Source organism: Chrysemys picta, chromosome 3 (assembly GCF_011386835.1).
Source record: "Chrysemys picta bellii isolate R12L10 chromosome 3, ASM1138683v2, whole genome shotgun sequence".
NCBI lineage: Eukaryota > Metazoa > Chordata > Testudines > Emydidae > Chrysemys > Chrysemys picta.
Genome location: NC_088793.1, coordinates 33,923,557 through 33,940,210, shown reverse-complemented (window position 1 = coordinate 33,940,210; position 16,654 = coordinate 33,923,557). Strand labels below are relative to the sequence as shown.

The 16,654-nt window shown below is 38.7% G+C and overlaps 1 protein-coding gene across 6 annotated transcripts in view; it reads left to right on the top strand.

The window, feature by feature from the left end:
- Positions 1 to 16,654, top strand: part of ASAP2 (ArfGAP with SH3 domain, ankyrin repeat and PH domain 2) — a 163,725-nt gene that overhangs the window by 137,980 nt on the left and 9,091 nt on the right. For 4 of the 6 annotated variants that reach the window (XM_008179896.4, XM_065590132.1, XM_065590133.1 and 1 more), the window contains 5 exons: positions 1,115 to 1,370; positions 4,153 to 4,314; positions 5,733 to 5,901; positions 6,634 to 6,701; positions 8,470 to 8,576. In XM_008179896.4, the coding sequence (XP_008178118.1) occupies positions 1,115 to 1,370; positions 4,153 to 4,314; positions 5,733 to 5,901; positions 6,634 to 6,701; positions 8,470 to 8,576 (762 nt within the window). Of the gene's footprint in view, positions 1 to 1,114; positions 1,371 to 4,152; positions 4,315 to 5,732; positions 5,902 to 6,633; positions 6,702 to 8,469; positions 8,577 to 14,693; positions 14,727 to 16,654 lie in introns of those variants that run through there. The other 2 variants (XM_065590134.1, XM_008179899.4) reach the window with 2 other exon arrangements.

Sequence of the window (16,654 nt, the reverse complement as noted above, 5' to 3'; positions counted from 1 at the left end):
ATCAGCATGGACACATGTCTTCTGGAATGGTGGCTGAAGCATGAAGGGACATGTGAGTCTTTAGCGCATCTGGCACGTAAATATCTTGTGATGCTGGCTACAACAGTGCCATGCGGAAGCCTGTTCTCACTTTCAGGTGACACTGTAAACAAGATGTGGGCAGCATTATCTCCTGCAAATTGTAACCAAACTTCTTGTCTAAGCGATTGGCTGAAGTAGGACTGAGTGGACTTGTAGGTTCTAAAGTTTTACATTTGTTTTATTTTTGAATGCAGTTATATTTTGTACATTATTCTATATTTGTAAGTTCAACTTTCATTATAAAGAGGTTGCACTACAGTTCTTGTGATAGGTCGTAATAAAAAATAAACATAAAATGAGCATTGTACACTTTGTATATTGTGTTCTAATTGAAATAAATATATTTGAAAATGTAGAAAACATAAATAAATAAATAAAATATATGGAGATATACCTATCTCATAGAACTGGAAGGGAGCCCGAAAGGTCATCGAGTCCAGCCCCAAGCCTTCTCTAGCAGGACCAAGTACTGATTTTGCCCCAGATCCCTAAGTGGCCCCCTCAAGGATTGAACTCACAACCCTGGGTTTAGTAGGCCAATGCTCAAACCCCCTCCTCCCCCCAATCAAAAATCTCATCGGTGGTGGTGGTGGTGATGATGATAATAAATAGACACTAGGGAAAATGCAATGAAATATGCACCATGATCTATTTATAGAAATGAGGGAAAAAAAGTTACTGAAGCCAAGAAAGGAAAGAAGGTGCAAGAGAGAAGTAGGAAGCTACATTTAAAAATATAATTACATAGCAAATTGATTGAGATCATTTGTTACAATTAAATACATATCCAATAAATGGTACACAACCATTTGTTTTCTTTTAAATTATATGAGGGAATATGGCTTTAAGGGGAGGTGTGGTCAGGAGTGGCAGGGGCAGCAACACAGGTATGATACATTTCAAGAGTTAGTAGGCATAGTCCTCTGGCTAGCAAGTATTAGGTATATTTTTCAATATATTTTTATATTTTGCTGAATATGATAACATAACTAATGTAATATCCATGTGTATTTTTGTTTCGGTTTGGTTTTAGCAACCCAGTCCTAATCGGAGAGAGGACAGGCCTGTCAGTTTCTATCAGCTGGGATCAAATCAACTTCAGCCTAATGTAGCATCTTTGGCAAGAGATGCAGCAAATATTGCTAAGGATAAACAAAGAAGTTTTATGCCTAGTATATTACAGAATGAAACCTATGGAGCAATACTTAGTGGCAGTCCACCTCCCATTCAACCTGCAGTACCTGTTACGACAAGTGCACCTCCCCTACCTCCAAGGAATATTGGCAAAGGTACTAACGCTGGAAAATATAGTGTTTTAGAAGAAATGGGATCATAACATTTTTTTTCTTACATTTTGAAGATTTGTTTTACAGTTACTTTGCACAGGTAGGTATTGGAACTATTTACTGATGATTTTTTTTTTAACTTGAAGTGAATCTGCACAACATATTCTGAATTTGATTTACATTGTACGGGCTAGTGAAGGAAAACATATTCTGAATTATATACGTTCAAGTATACAGAATGTGTGTGAAAATAATACATGTATAAATAAAATCAGTAAAGTTCAAGCTAGTTATAAGAAATGAGTAACAGCCCAGATGATCAACTTCATCAACTGCTTTTAGTTTGTGCTCCAACTTTTAAAACTTTTATTTCCTAAAGATGTCTCAGTCTGATTTGAACTGAACTTCCATAACCATCTAGCTGTTGTGGAAATGCTTCTCTTTAAAAGGGGCCAAAGAGAGTATGAAGAAAGATAGGCAATGATAACATTACAGACACTTCTTAAATCTGTGCTAGAAAGTTTGGAAATAAAATAAAGAGTGAAATATAAGATACATATTTGGAGGACTAGGAGTTTTACGGGATTGGTAACTGACCAAAACATAGCTCCCATTACTCATTATCAGGGATCCTAGAAATCTGTTTGCCATGGAAAAACACGGAATTTGCATTTTTCCATTTTGTGAAAAAATAAAACATATATTAACTATTAACTAAATTTTACTGATTGTACCAGTGTCACTTATTCAGTGTTCACAACCTCAATAAAACATTGCGTTCCACTGATACCTATATATATTGTGGCTAGGGAAACTAAAGTTCAGCATTTCATTTTAACTGTGGAAAAAGGTGGATTTTTTTTTTTTTATTGGGGAATGTTGGGTTTTTTAAATAACAGAAAACTAGGATCTCTGCTCATTATCCTCTGTTCAAAGGCCTATATGAAATCAGTAGGTCTCACTTCCTTGATAAGGGCCAAATGCTGACATAACAAAAACTTCCATTACAGTCAAGACTCTTACCTTTAGATATAATCCCTCCAGGTCAAGCAAATGGGAAAGCCTGGAGAAACTTGCTCAGCCAGTCCTTATAGTGTGATAGTTTCCTGGCTAAGGATTTCAGGTTCTAATGCCTTCAGCAATCTGGCATCTTTCCTGAATGCCAAAAGTATTATACATATACATACAGCCTTTTATACTCAAGTATCTTAGACTTTGTATATGCATGACTTTCTGCCCTATAACATAGTCCACGCACCTTGTGTAGAGTGAATACTCGTCCTCAGGTGTGACTTTATTGACAACTAAATGAACAATAAGACAGCATAAAGTACAGCATTGCACAACTGACCAGATATGTGAATGGTTTTTTCATCCTCCTTGGAAGCATCACGTCATGGCTGAAGTTAGGATATAGGACCTGATGTACCGTTGGTGTTTTCTGGTATGGCAAATCACAAGTCTACAATACGATGAGCTAGCATAAAAGGGTGCAAGCATAAAAATGTGCATAAAGTATTATTTTTTTGGTGGAAATTAAGTGAGAATACAAAATGGTTAGCATGATTTCATGTGGTGTTTTTTTTTTTTTTTTTTTTAAAGGCTGTTAAGACATTTTGGAAAGGGGGAACCCAGCTGAGGATATTATTCTACTCCTTGACTGAATAAATAGAATGATTGTTTTGCCCTTTGACTAAATTTTACCCCTGAACAAATGTACTATTTCACCTATTGCCTTCTGATTAAATGGCAGACTTCCAAAACACTCATTTACCATTTTTTCCCCACCCACCCCTTACAACTTGGCACCCATGCAATGCAGCTCATGCCAGGAAAATATGCCTCCTTGCTTAAAAAGATTTATTTGTTGGTATATTTTACTCTAGCAGTTCATTTCATTAGCCTCTTTCATTTTCCCAATTGAACATTATGATGACATCACTGATCTTAGCCTCTTGTTAGCTGCCTTTATTATTATTATCCTCTTAATTTTAGAATGCTCTTTTAATCTTCTGATCCCTTTGTATCTTCTCTCCATGCAAATTAATGCTTATTTCTACTTCACATTAACAGTGTTTTTCATCTTTCCTTAATATGGTGATCATGCTCTCTGCGTAGGCATAAAATTATATGGTACTAGCAAAATGTTTGCTATAAAGGATCGCTTACAGTGTGCTCTAGTGAAATAGGGAGACAGCACTTTAGCCTTAGAATAGAGTAAATTAGGAACCACTTCTAAATACAAAAGCAATGCCATGTAAGTGCTACAGTTGTTGGTCCTAGTTTGGCTGAAGCCCTGAAATGCAGTTTTATGGAAGTTCCAGGTCAAAACTGACATTACCTGTTAAGTCAGCATGTTCACAGACCCTTACATGTTCGTTATGTCCCTTTCTTGAATTGTCTGGAGGCAGCAGTCAGGGGTTAGTGATTTTTCATAGGACTCACCTTTTGATTTCTTGTCGAGAAGTTTTTGCCTTTGCCAAGGCTTAACCATCCTCAAATTCATAAGCTGTGAAATGGATTATTAACCTGACACATTTTGAAATGTTGACCTGAGATAAGCACTTATGTAACTGAAATGTTAAGAATACTTTCACCTGAAACTTTTTATTGTTTTCAGTCAGATATGATTTATTCTCTTGTACTCTTACAAGATGGTGGTTCCTTTCAATTTATACAATATACAGGCACACCATTTAAAATAAAACACAGGTGTGACTATTAGCACATTTTCCACACATAGTCAGCAAATAATTTTTATACAGTATTTTCCTGTTTTTCTTAGTTCAGCCTTCAATTCTTGGGAGTGGTGTTCAGACAACTTCTTCATTTAATACAATGTGGAAGACAAATTCATTAGGAGTGGAAAATATAAGCAGACAGAGATCTTCATCAGATCCACCAGCTATTCATCCCCCTGTGCCGCCATTGCGTGTAACATCTACAAGTATGTTTTCACTTTCCCCTGTTTTTCTCTTCTGCTGCATCTAATCATGGTTGGTCTTATTTTTCCATTTTCACAACTCATGCTTCCTCTTTTGGCAATTGTAGTTTTAGCCTGTTGTCCCCCCTCCAGCAATTTGTATGAATAGTCTCCTCCAATAGAGCAGTGGGGATTGGTTGCTGCAGTGTGATTTAGCAGGGAATTCCTTCTATTACCAGTGTTTAAGGGATTTCTCAATTTGTTTATGTAGGGTTTTATTATATTTCTCTTTAATGTTAATGAGTTGTATAACAGAAGTATTACACAGAGGCAGTACCTATAATGTGTTACCTGCATGATGTTCTTAATTTTTGCTAGCTTTAGGAATACAAATGACAACTGGAAAACTTAGGTCTGAGGTAGTGTAATATTCTGCCATGCTCTGGTTGAACTGACCTGAAGAGAAAAATGCAGTGTTATAGCCGCGTTGGCTCCTGTATATTAGAGAGACAAGGTGGGTGAGGTAATATTTTTTATTGGATCCGTTTCTGTTGGTGAGAGAGACAAACTTTCAAGCTTAGCCAGCGCTGAAGAAGACCTTGTCTCTCTCACCAACAGAAGCTGGTCCAAAGATATTAGCTCACCCACCTTGTCTCTCTGACGAGAAAGGTTTTTAATTACCCAACTTAATTCTAAACATTTCTTCTAAAGTCATGTTATGATTAATGTCCAGTCAAGGAGAAATTCCTCTTTATAGAACTTCTCTCAAAATATTATTCAACAAAATATCCATAAAACATAAACGTTAAGGCTCTGATTCAACAAAGCATTTAAGCATGTTTAAATCCATCACTAGCTAGCAAAGCACATTTAAGACTCAGTGACTTCAGTGAGGCTTAAACACATCCTTTGCATGTGCTTAAGTGCTTTGCTAAATTGGGGCCTATGTGGGGCGTGACCAAAAAAAATCCAGAACTAAAACATTTATTGGGATGACCAAAGACCAAAGGGTTTGAGAAAAAACTGGGGCACTGACAATGTTTGCCTTCTGTTCGCCTTAAATCAGTGGTTTTCAAATGTTTTGAGCTTAGCGCCCCCCCTCCCCCCACTCCCGTTTGAGTTACAATTTTTGGTTGTGCCCCCCCATCCCACCCCAGACATAAAAATACATGTGCAAGGCTGGGTGGCCCACTGAGGTGAGTCAGGGGGTGGAGGTGGGGCTCCCTCCCTCATCATGCGTACCCCCCCCCATGTTTTCATTTTCATTTTGGTGCAAGGGGAGGATTTCTACCATTAGTAAACTATAATTATAATTAGTAAAGCATTTTTCTTCTCCTTGAAAACAAATCATGTAACATAGAAATTGGTGGATGAGATTCTAAGAATAATGCATTCAATAAAAGTTTAATTCCATTGCACTCTCTACTTTGCCTTTTTTATAGATATACTCTTTCCAGCACCACCACCTCCAGTTGCAAAGACAGCCAGTGTTATAGAAGCTTTAAACCAGCAGTCAAAACAACCACCAGCTGTTCCACAATCTAAACCTATACCACCACCTCTGCCTCCACAACCTCCTAGTAGAATCTCTCAAAAGAAGCCTGCTACTGGGTAATTGATGTTATTTTTAGTATTTAATTCATAAAACACTTCAGCCTATTCAATGATCTTAGATTTTAAAGGAATTGCACTTGTATGTACCATGAAAGCTATAAAACAGGCAGACCCATCTTCTGCCAATGACAGCAGGCACTTAATGCCGTTCACTGTCTTATAGGATACATAAACTGAGAAGAAATATTTATGGAACAGATAGCAAGAATGTCAGTATTAAGACTGAAACAATGTAGGAATTCTAATTACCAAGACTTATTAAACTCGTATGATAGACTTGATATTTACATAATGTTTAGTCTTGGTGGCAGCTGGAAGCAAAAAGGGTCCAGTTGGTTCTAATTCTGATATAATAATAAAAAGAGGTAACATTAGGGGAGCTATTGCAGTTTGTTGCGCAAGAACTTTAAAAGTAACATTAGATGAAACCTCAGAACTTATGAAAGGACAATAATCTCATTTACAAAAAATTACAACTGAATTTGTATTGCTCTTTTGCACTACATTTATTGATGAAATAGGATCTATGAATGGGCTAGTTGCTTATTGCAAATAAGTAGGTAAAGTAGTTTTTACAACAACATAAGTAATTGCATTTCTATGAACATGTTAAAGTCCTGGTAAGAGTTATACATTACCTACCCATTTAAAATAGTTTAAATTTATTTTATTAGATATCTACACACTTGAAAGTTCTGGTTTATGAATGCTTAATTTTCTTCTGAACAGGATTGACAAGTCATCTGGTATAACTAACAAAGGGCAGCCTAGAGGACCAGGATCTCTGCAACAGTCTGGTAATTATAGTATAAAGAGGACTCATGATTTAAAAGTTACATTTATTTTTGAATTATTTTTAAACCTACTGTTAAAACTTCTAAGATCACTGTAACTGAAATAGGTTAGAGTGGGGAGAAAGTGTTTTAGTTAGTTTGGTGCTGTTTGTTTATTTGACAACACTAGCCAGTCTATATGGGGACACTCAGGAAAGTTAAAGTGAATCAACTGAAGTTATGACATCAACGTGCATAGGCTAAAGCATGTTAACCCCTATGTGGATGCTCTCAAATAAAGTAAAGTAGCCTTAGTTTGCAGTAACTTAATCCTCCTCCAAGGAGGAGGATTTTTACTGTTTCTCTTTTAAAGTCATTAAGTCTCTGATCCTGGGAGCTACCATGGATGAACAGATCTCTGGGTCCTATTGATGTCAGTTGGGCCCTGCCGGGGTGGATCCCCCCCACGGTACCTTGCAGAATCAAGGCTTTTGTCAGTTTCCCTGGTTGTGTGTTAATATGATATATATAATATGTATGTATATATACATACATATAATATGCCCAAAAGTTTGAATGATTTTCTTTGTGTGGTAATCATGGAATTTCTCGCTGTCAATTTCCCTTTCCACCATTTTTATAAATCTGTACGTCCTGCATTGGTTTTCACTATAACTCCTCTGTACTTGTCCTTGGCCTCTCTGCAGAGCTAAGGAAAGTTCTCTGATGGCCTTCTACTCTGTATTCATGTGTCTCACAGAAGGCTATAGGAGTTCTTCTCTTGGCCCTGTTGTGGAGGTCTGGAGTCCTGTCCTTGGGCACATTAAGGGATGCAGCATCTGATTAAAGCTTGCAACCAGTGAAGTGAACGCTTTTCAATATGGGTTTTTTTTGTTTGTTTGTTTGTTTTTGCTGTGTAGAAGAGTTATAACAAGATGGCAATGTGAAATGTGCTTAAGTGCTTTGCTGAATTGGGGCCTATGTGGGGCTTGACCAAAAAAAATCCAGAACTAAAACATTTATTGGGATGACCAAAGGCTTTGAGAAAAAACTGGGACACTGACAATGTTTGCCTTCTGTTCTCTTCTCCAGGTTTGTTTAGTCTGGAGAAGAGAAGACTGAAGGGGGAACATAATAGTTTTCAAGTACATAAAGGTTGTTACAAGGAGTAGGGTGAAAAATGGTTCTTGTTAACCTCTGAGGATAGGACAAGAAGCAATGGGCTTAAATTGCAGCAAGGGAGCTTTAGGCTGGACATTAGGAAAAACTTTGTAACTTCCAGGGTAGTTAAACTCTGAAACAAATTGCCTCAGGAGGCTGTGGAATCTGCCTCATTGGAGGTTTATAAGAACAGGTTAGACAATCACCCATCAGGAATGGTTTAGTTGTTACGTATCCTGTCTTGAGTTCAGGGGACTGGATTAGCTGACCTATTGAGGTCTCTTCCAGTCCTATGACTCTGTATAAGGAAATGGAGAAGCATCTAGCTCAGCCTGATTATCTCTCTCTCCTATCTTAGGGTTTTCTCTAGTTTCCATCACGGGAGTATTGAAGCTCTTAAATAACTGTCTTCAACACCAGGGAGCTGTTTGTGGTTGGGAAGGGTAGAAAAGTCTTTAGGAATTTAGAGAGAATAACCAGGAGTGGAAAACCTGAAGGAAAAAGTATAATTTGCATACTCCAATAACAAGAATGAACTGGTTTTAAGTGTATAGCTATCATCATATATTTATAACTTACTTTTTTAAAACATGTCCCCACTTTAAATTGTTTTACTTACTTTTAACAAAAGGAGAATCCTCCTCTGTATCTGAGGTTTCTGTAACACAAACTGGTCCTACAGCGAGCACATCAACACCGATCCAACCACCAGCACCAATGCCAAGGAAGTCACAAATGGTAAGTAGGAAAAAAATCTAGGTGAGTCTTTTTTGGAAAAAAAAGGCAGTTGACAGTGTGATAGTAGAGAGTTTGCTGTAACAGTTCCTTCCCCCCCTCCGCCCCCGCGCCAAGTATTTTGTCAAAAAACACGGTGTAAAACTGAACCATGAATAAGACTAAGCCATTGTATTTTATTAAACATGCATACATTTTGTAATAGATACTTTAAAAATACCCTGCATTTCCTGAAATTTTACAGGAATGAGTGCATAACCACAAACACAAAAGTAGAAATTATTTGCCAGTATCTGACACGACGCATGCAAAATCTATAAAGTACAGTGAACTGATGACTTAAACCTCGGTGAGCCTGAGAGTTGAACAGCAATAACACTGTTATCACATACATCATTTAGTTCTTAAACCTCAGTGAAGTAGGTAGTGAAGTAAGCAACATCAAAAAATGGGTGATGCATTTATTTTTACATTGGCAAGCAGATGTATTAATAACATCTGAAATAGGTAGCTCAAATGGTACCATTCTGCAGCTCTGGAACATTTGATATTAACATATATGTTAGTGTTAAAGTATTTTATTCATGTATTAGGATTGGCAATGAAAAGGGTGGTACTTCCCTCTGCAGATCAGCTAAGCTACTGTCATAACTGTAGATCTATTGATCCTGACTTGCAAAGTGTTACATCATCTTATTTAACCCACACATTCCCCAATTACAGTAATATCTCCTCAAGGATAAGTAAATTACTATACAGAAGATCCCCACTCTTGAGTCCTTATTCCTGTGTGTGACTGGGTCTGGAATTCTCCATTGTTGAAGTTCTGACCTATTTCATCAGTATGTGCTGTACAACTGTCACCAACAGTTTCCACTGTCTGTATATTCTCTAAATAGATAGACTGCATTGCTAGAGATATTATCATCAGCAAAGATTTTCTTTCTTAATTCTTTCTGTTTGCCTACTACTAATGCTGTAGTAAGGTGCAGGGTATAAAAATAGAAAAAGTTGAAGGTTTCTTTTTTGCTGAGTAAGAAAATCATGAAGAAGCCACAATGATTTTGTGGTTTTGTTTCATCAGTATCCTCATTTGGAATCATTTAGTAAAAGATGTCTGGTTACATCTTCCATTATATCAGCAACACATACTTCCCTGACTGTACCTTTCACAAAGTGATACTTCTAGCTGAGCTAAAAAATATTGGGGCTTCAAGGGGGAAGTAAATAGAAACATTTACATTTAGATCTGTCTCTCACTTAATTCTTTTGAAACTTAGGCCATGTCAACACTAGCACTTATATCGACAAAACTTTTCTCACTTGGGGAAAAACACACCTTGACTGACATAATTTTTGCTGGCATAAGCGCTCGTATGTACAGCGCTATATCAGCGGGAGATGCTTTCCCGCTGACATAGCTACTGCCACTCATTGAGCTGTTTTTACTATGTTGACGGGAGAGCTCTCTCCTATGGCATAATGCAGTTACAGTGCTGCTGTAAGAGCGGTTGTGTATCTGTACAGCTGTGCCACTGTAAGCTTGTAAGTGTAGACCTGGCCTTAGTTGTGGAGACAGCATGGTCCATTAGATAGGACGCTGGGCTGGGAATCAGGAGACCTGGACTGTTCCTAATTTGGCTACTGTACTGCTGTGTAACCTTGGAAAGCTGCATCCTCTCTCTGTGTCTGTCTTTCCCCTGCCACTGTTTGTCAGTCTTGTCTGTTTAGATTGTGAGCTCTCCAGGCAAGGGGTGTTTCTCACTGGGTGTGGGTGTGTGTGTGTGTGTGTATGCCTGGCACGCCTGACACAAGGGAGCCCTGCTCTCTGATAGGGCCCCTAGGTCCTCCTATAATACAAACAACTAACAATAATAATAAGTTAAAAATACACCTCTACCCTGATATAACGTGACCCGATATAACATGAATTCGGCTAACGCGGTAAAGCAGCGCTCCGGGGGGGCGGGGCTGTGCACTCCGGCGGCTCAAAGCAAGTTCGATATATCGTGGTTTCACCTATAACGCAGTAAGATTTTTTGGCTCCCGAGGACAGCATTTATATCGGGGTAGAGGTGTATATGTAATTTATCTTAATCAGACTTAGGTGTTTCGGGGTGGGTCTGTATTTTTCTGTGTCTGACAGGCGTGCAGGCCTGGTGAAATAATAAAGACCTCTGGTATTTTTCACACACCACAATTAGTAATGTCCCTCTTCTCTTTCCATCCCGTCTGTCTGACAAATTAGCAATACCTAGCTCTGAGATATTGTTGCCCATCAGTGGGTCTCAAAGCACTTTACAAAGGAGGTCAGTATCATTAGCCCCAGTTTGCAGATGGGGAAGCTGAGGTACAGAGAAGTGAAGTGACTTACCCAAGGTCACCCAACAGGCCAGTAGCAGAGCCAGGAATAGAATGTGTGAGTCTCTAGGAACATAGTCCGTTGCTCTGTTCACTAGGCCACACTGTCTCTCTGAATATATAATATTGGATATTTTGGACTTTTCTGGGTAATTTGAGATGAAATAACTGTCCTGATTGGTTTCATTCTCTTCATCTTTGCTCTGTTGAGCTGCTGAACCATAACAACATGACCGTGAGGTGTATGTATGGTTCAGGTGTGAAACCACTGGTGTCATTAATTCAACATTCTTTTGTCATGTTTAAACAGCTGATTACCCTGGGCTTTGTGTAAAATAGGGTTGTTGCAATCCTCTATCTTGTTCCTATCTTGTTATGTTGTAGAACAGAATTGCTTTCAATATAAATGAAATTACTTTGCCAAGTAGGTACTAGGGGACAATCTGTTTTGCACACAGGGTTTAGTTTTAATTGTACATATCTGAATAAAATATCAGAATTTCCAGATAACTTCAGCAAAGTGAAGTTTGCATACCTGGGGAAGCTGGCAGGGTATTTCTCTGATGATGCAGGATAGAGTGGAAAGGGAAAACTTGGCAACAGAAACGGAGCCCAGAGAAAGGAGTGATTTTGCTAACGTGCTTTAGCTAAATTAATGGAGCTAAAAGTACCTTAATTGAAGCTTTAGCAAGATCAGTTTAGCTAACACACTTTTGCTAAATCGCTCCATCCACCTTTGCTCCCCAGCCTTCTCTGCTGTGTGTCCCCCCCCTGCCAAAAGATCATGGAGACCAGCCAGCAGGTAGGGCACATGCTTGGGGCACCTCTCCTGATTATGTAATCAAACTTCTAGGGTACACAAAAATAACCAAAGATTTCTCTATGAAGTGCATCTTTCCTATAGCTTTCTGGTTTTGGGTGGAAAGCTTTTAAACTGTTTTTTTCTACATGTGTTTTATACACTTAAAAGTATACTTGAAGTATATTGCACTTTTTCCTGAAGTTTCTTAGTTCCCCAGGAATGGGGATCTGTTATATTCTACTTACAGGTATTTTCTTTTCTCTAGAAGGTAATTGCTGTTCTCTGAAGGTAGTAATTATATTGCTGGTAGTGCATATATGCACCCATTCACCCTCTCTACTGAAATGGAGGGTAATTGTATTTATGACTCTAATTTGGCTGGGAAAGAACAGACAGTGACATGACTAGATTCATTGTAACAATGCTGCTCATTGAGTGAGGCGTAACCGTGAAATTTTACACCTGACAGAATTCTGCGCCCCTGCGGGGATGCAGAATTCATATAGCCCACATATTTCTGTGCCCCCCCCATGCAGAAAAATGCAAAAGAAATCTGTGGGGGGAGACGCTTCTCTTCCCTGGCAGCCCAGGCAGCATGTCTGTTCCAGCGTGCCTGGAGCAGCCTCAGAGATGCAAATCACTGCGGGGGGAGGGAGGCTGGGTGTGTGTGCCTGCTGGGGGAGACATTGATTACCTTCAGGGGGTGGGGCTGGCCAACAAGTGAGAGAGACTCGGTCCCTCTCTCTTGATACTGTGGCTCGAGGGGCCTGGAGGAGATAGGTCTTTTTGTTATGCAGGGGGAAGACTCTGTCCCTGAGGCAGAAATGTAGCAGCCTGCCTACTAGCTGTTGTCAGATGCTACTGGTGTGGTGCTCTGCTTTCCCCTATGTTGATATCACTCGGCTGTGTGCGTGTGTTCCCTCTGTGTGCTGTCCCAGCTCTGCGCAGATAGCTGACACAGCAAACCCGACGAGAACCCCCAATAACCACAGAGTCTAGTAAGGTACGAAGGCACCTCGGCCAGGTTTATTGCGACCCTGACACAATTGCAGTTCCCTGTAGGTTTCTTAGCCTAATTCAGGGCATACAATGAGAAAGTGCCTCTTGGCAATGGACTCAGCTCAGTCAGTGGCGGGACTTTCCACTGCCCCCTCGGCTGGACAAAGACACCACCCCAAGGATACATTCTTATACACAGGTACAAACAAGTTACACATCACTCCTGACGTATTGAGGTGCAACCCCTCTACGTAGCAAGGTGCCGCCTCTCACCTTGTACAGATTGGTTCGATCAAAACAACTCTATCCATCATTTTACCCTTTTGCCCCCGTCATTGGGATGGGTCGGCCTGTTCCATGTTATCTGTGGAATGTTCCCGTATGGTATGTCTTGGTACCATGTTTATACTTTAACTTTGCTAGGTGAATATATATTTATGCAACCTCAGCCCTTTTCCTGCCAGCTTCTGTGAGTAGGGCCTGCGTCTGGCTCACAGCTTAACTTTGCTTTATGTTAGCAAAGTCTTGACCATTACTTTAGTTCAGGCCTTAGGCCTCATACCAGGCCTCTGATACCAAGGTTTATATCTCAGGGCCTCCTCTTACTACTAGCTAATTGATCTCATTTTCTGAGTGAGAAATGTAGCAGCCTGCCTGCCTAGTAAAATGTGTATCACTTCTTGAGAATTGAAAAAAACACTTAAATAAATATTAGTATCACATTACTGAAAATTTTCTTTTTAGGTTAAAGAAAATAGCTTTTGTAAAACAAACAAACAAAAAACCAAAACATTTTGTTAATGCTGCTGGTTGATGTTAATTGATCTCATTCTCTGAGGCAGAAATGTAGCAGCCTGTCTGCCTAGTAACATTATTAATGATCCTATTGATAGTTAACTGTTCCTATTCTCAGTCAGTTCCCCAAGGAACATAAAACCTGTAAAAGTTTTAAGGCCCCTACATTGTCAGAGTGATGTAAAGCCTTATAAATGACAGTAAGAGAATCAGCTAGGAAGATCTATGTGCGTTCTCACTTTTTTTCCTGTGCCAAAGTGGCCCAATGGGATTAGAGTTTTACTTACCCGTTTAAAAAAAAAAAAAATACTTTGAGGGCAAATAAAACATTTACCAAGCAGTCAATAAAATGTCAGTACAATCAGAACCAAGCACATCCCAAAGTACCCAGGCAGGTCCAGGACAATAATTAGCAAAACTGTACGACTTTCATGTGTGCAGTTTAAAATGACATTTTACTAGGGGTGTCGATTAATCGCAGTTAACTAACGTGATTAACTCAAAAAAATTAATCGCGATTAATCGCAGTTTTAATTGCACTGTTCAACAATAGAATGCCAATTGAAATTTATTAAATATTTTTGGATGTTTTTCTACATTTTCAAATATATTGATTTCAGTTACAACACAGAATATAAAGTGTACACTGCTCACTTTATATTATTTTATTATTATTATTATTTTTTATTTCCACTGTAAAAATGATAAAAGAAATAGTATTTTTAAGGTCACCTCATACAAGTACTGTAATGCAATTTCTTTATCGTGAAAGTGCAACTTACAAATGTAGATTTTTTCTTTTTACATAACTGCACTCAAAACCAAAACAATGCAAAACTTTAGAGCTTACAAGTCCACTCAGTCCTAATTCTTTTTTGTCTTAGCAATTGGCTCCACAAGTTTGTTTGCATTTATGGGAGATAATGCTGCCCACTTTTTATTTACAATGTCACCAGAAAGTGAGAAAAGCTGTTTGCATGGGACTTCTGTAGCCGGCATTGCAAGGTATTTATGTGTTAGATAGGCTAAACATTCATGCTGTTTGAATGCCGTTATTTTTTGTAAATAATTCTACATTTGTAAGTTCAACTTTCACGATAAAGAGATTTCACTATAGTACTTGTATTAGGTGAATTGAAAAATACTATTTCTTTTTTTTACAGTGCAAATATTGGTCATGAAAAATAAATATAAGGTGAGCACTGTACACTTTGTATTCTGTGTTGTAATTGAAATAAATAAATTTGAAAATATAGAAAACATCCAAAAATATTTAAATAAATGGTATTCTATGATTAATTGCACGATTAATCATGATTAAAAATTAATTGCAATTAAGCATGCAATTAAAAAATTAATCGCTTGACAGCCCTATTTTTTTTTTTCAGTTTGGTGTTCTGTAATGTAATTTACATGAAAATCCAGGATTATAACCGGAATGTAGGGTATTAATTACCAACTATTTGTAACTTAACTTTCATGTGTTTTAGGAAATGCTGAATAGTTATTTTGACTTTTTTTCTGTATTCTAGTTTAAATAACTTACCAAAATAATTGAAACTGGTGTGTTTTATTGCGTTATTTTGACAAATAAAATTTGTAGAATTTTTTATTTTTTGGTGCAGAATCCCCCCAGGAGTATTAAATGGATCACAAGCGAGTACCTGTTGGGTTGCACCCTGTCAGCTGGGAGTGCAGCAAAATACTTATGTCACTGGAATGTAAGGAGAGCTTGAGGAGGTCGGGGGGGGGGGGCCTGCAGCCTCCTCCCTCCCTCTCCTCCTCATATTACTATCTCCCTGCTTCGTCCCCTCCCACCAAGCACTCAATCCCAGAGCTCTCCACCACTGACTAGAAGCTCAATTCCAAGACAGGAAAGTGGTGCTTTGGTGGTGGGGAGAAGCACTTTCCACAGAAAAACTCCACTGCAAAGCAGCACTGGTGCTCCCTTCCCAGCTCCCAAACCCTGATAAACCATCCCATGAGCCATATCCCACAGTCCTCAGAGCATTGTGATTATGGTTGTTTACAGTGTTGTTGTTGACCACTTCATTTTAAGTGGTATCCTGTGTCAACCCCATATGCTTAACAATCTGTCCCAACTTGTATTTAGCTCAGACACTCTGGTTACCTTCCCAAGATCAGAACAAAACCTCTGTGAAGTTCAAAAGCTTATTCCTTCCACCAGCCGAAGTTGTACCAGTAAGAGTTATTACCTCACCCACCTTGTCTCTCTCTGTGGTTATGGTGGTATGCAGGGGGCTTTTCAAACATTTTGTGGGTCGTGATCCAAAAAGAGTGAGAACTGGTCTAGTGGGATGAGCAAGGAAGTGAAATCAGGCTGTGTCTAGCCTTTTCTTTCTGGCACTGCCAGAGTCACTGTAAAGCATTAGGCAGGACTTTAACCTTGGGTTTGATTGCCCCATGTGATGCATGGTCAGAAAGGGTTAGACATCCTGCAAAATAAATAACCCTCAAAAGACACGTGTGGAGATAATATTTGTGTTTTTGTGTATTTACATATGTATGAGTAGGGTCGACAGAGTAATCAACTGTCCCTGTCTATACTGTATTCTCATAATTCAGAGATCAAAAGAACAGCCTACCATTTAAATGAATTGTAAACACGGGATATCTCGGTATTCATCTCTCTTTGAAATGTGGTGTGAATAGCGGAGGAACAAGCAAATGGCCTTATATTAATTCGTATAGCCAAGTACCAGTGATGGACATCCTTCAGAGTCATCCTAATTACCTTTTGTTCCGCGAGGAAATCCCAACTTGTCAAAGACATGAAATTGTATAAAAGATCCTTGGATCCTGATTCTGTCATCTCAGATCTGCTTAAGCTTCATCAGGGGAAGTTTGAATCGCAAAACTGGGGTCCCAGTTATGCTGGTACGCCCTGAATATGAGATTTGGACATTGGACTATGACCTCTGAACTGAATTCTAAAGGATTCTTTGCAACTACAAAGCTCACCATCTCTGCTGTGAATCTGAACCTCAATGAATTGAACTTGTCTGTATGTATATTGATCTTTTAACCATACTCTCGCTCTTTTATTTTTTAATAAATTTTAGTTTAGTTAATAAGAATTGGCTGTAGCGTGTACTTGGGTCAG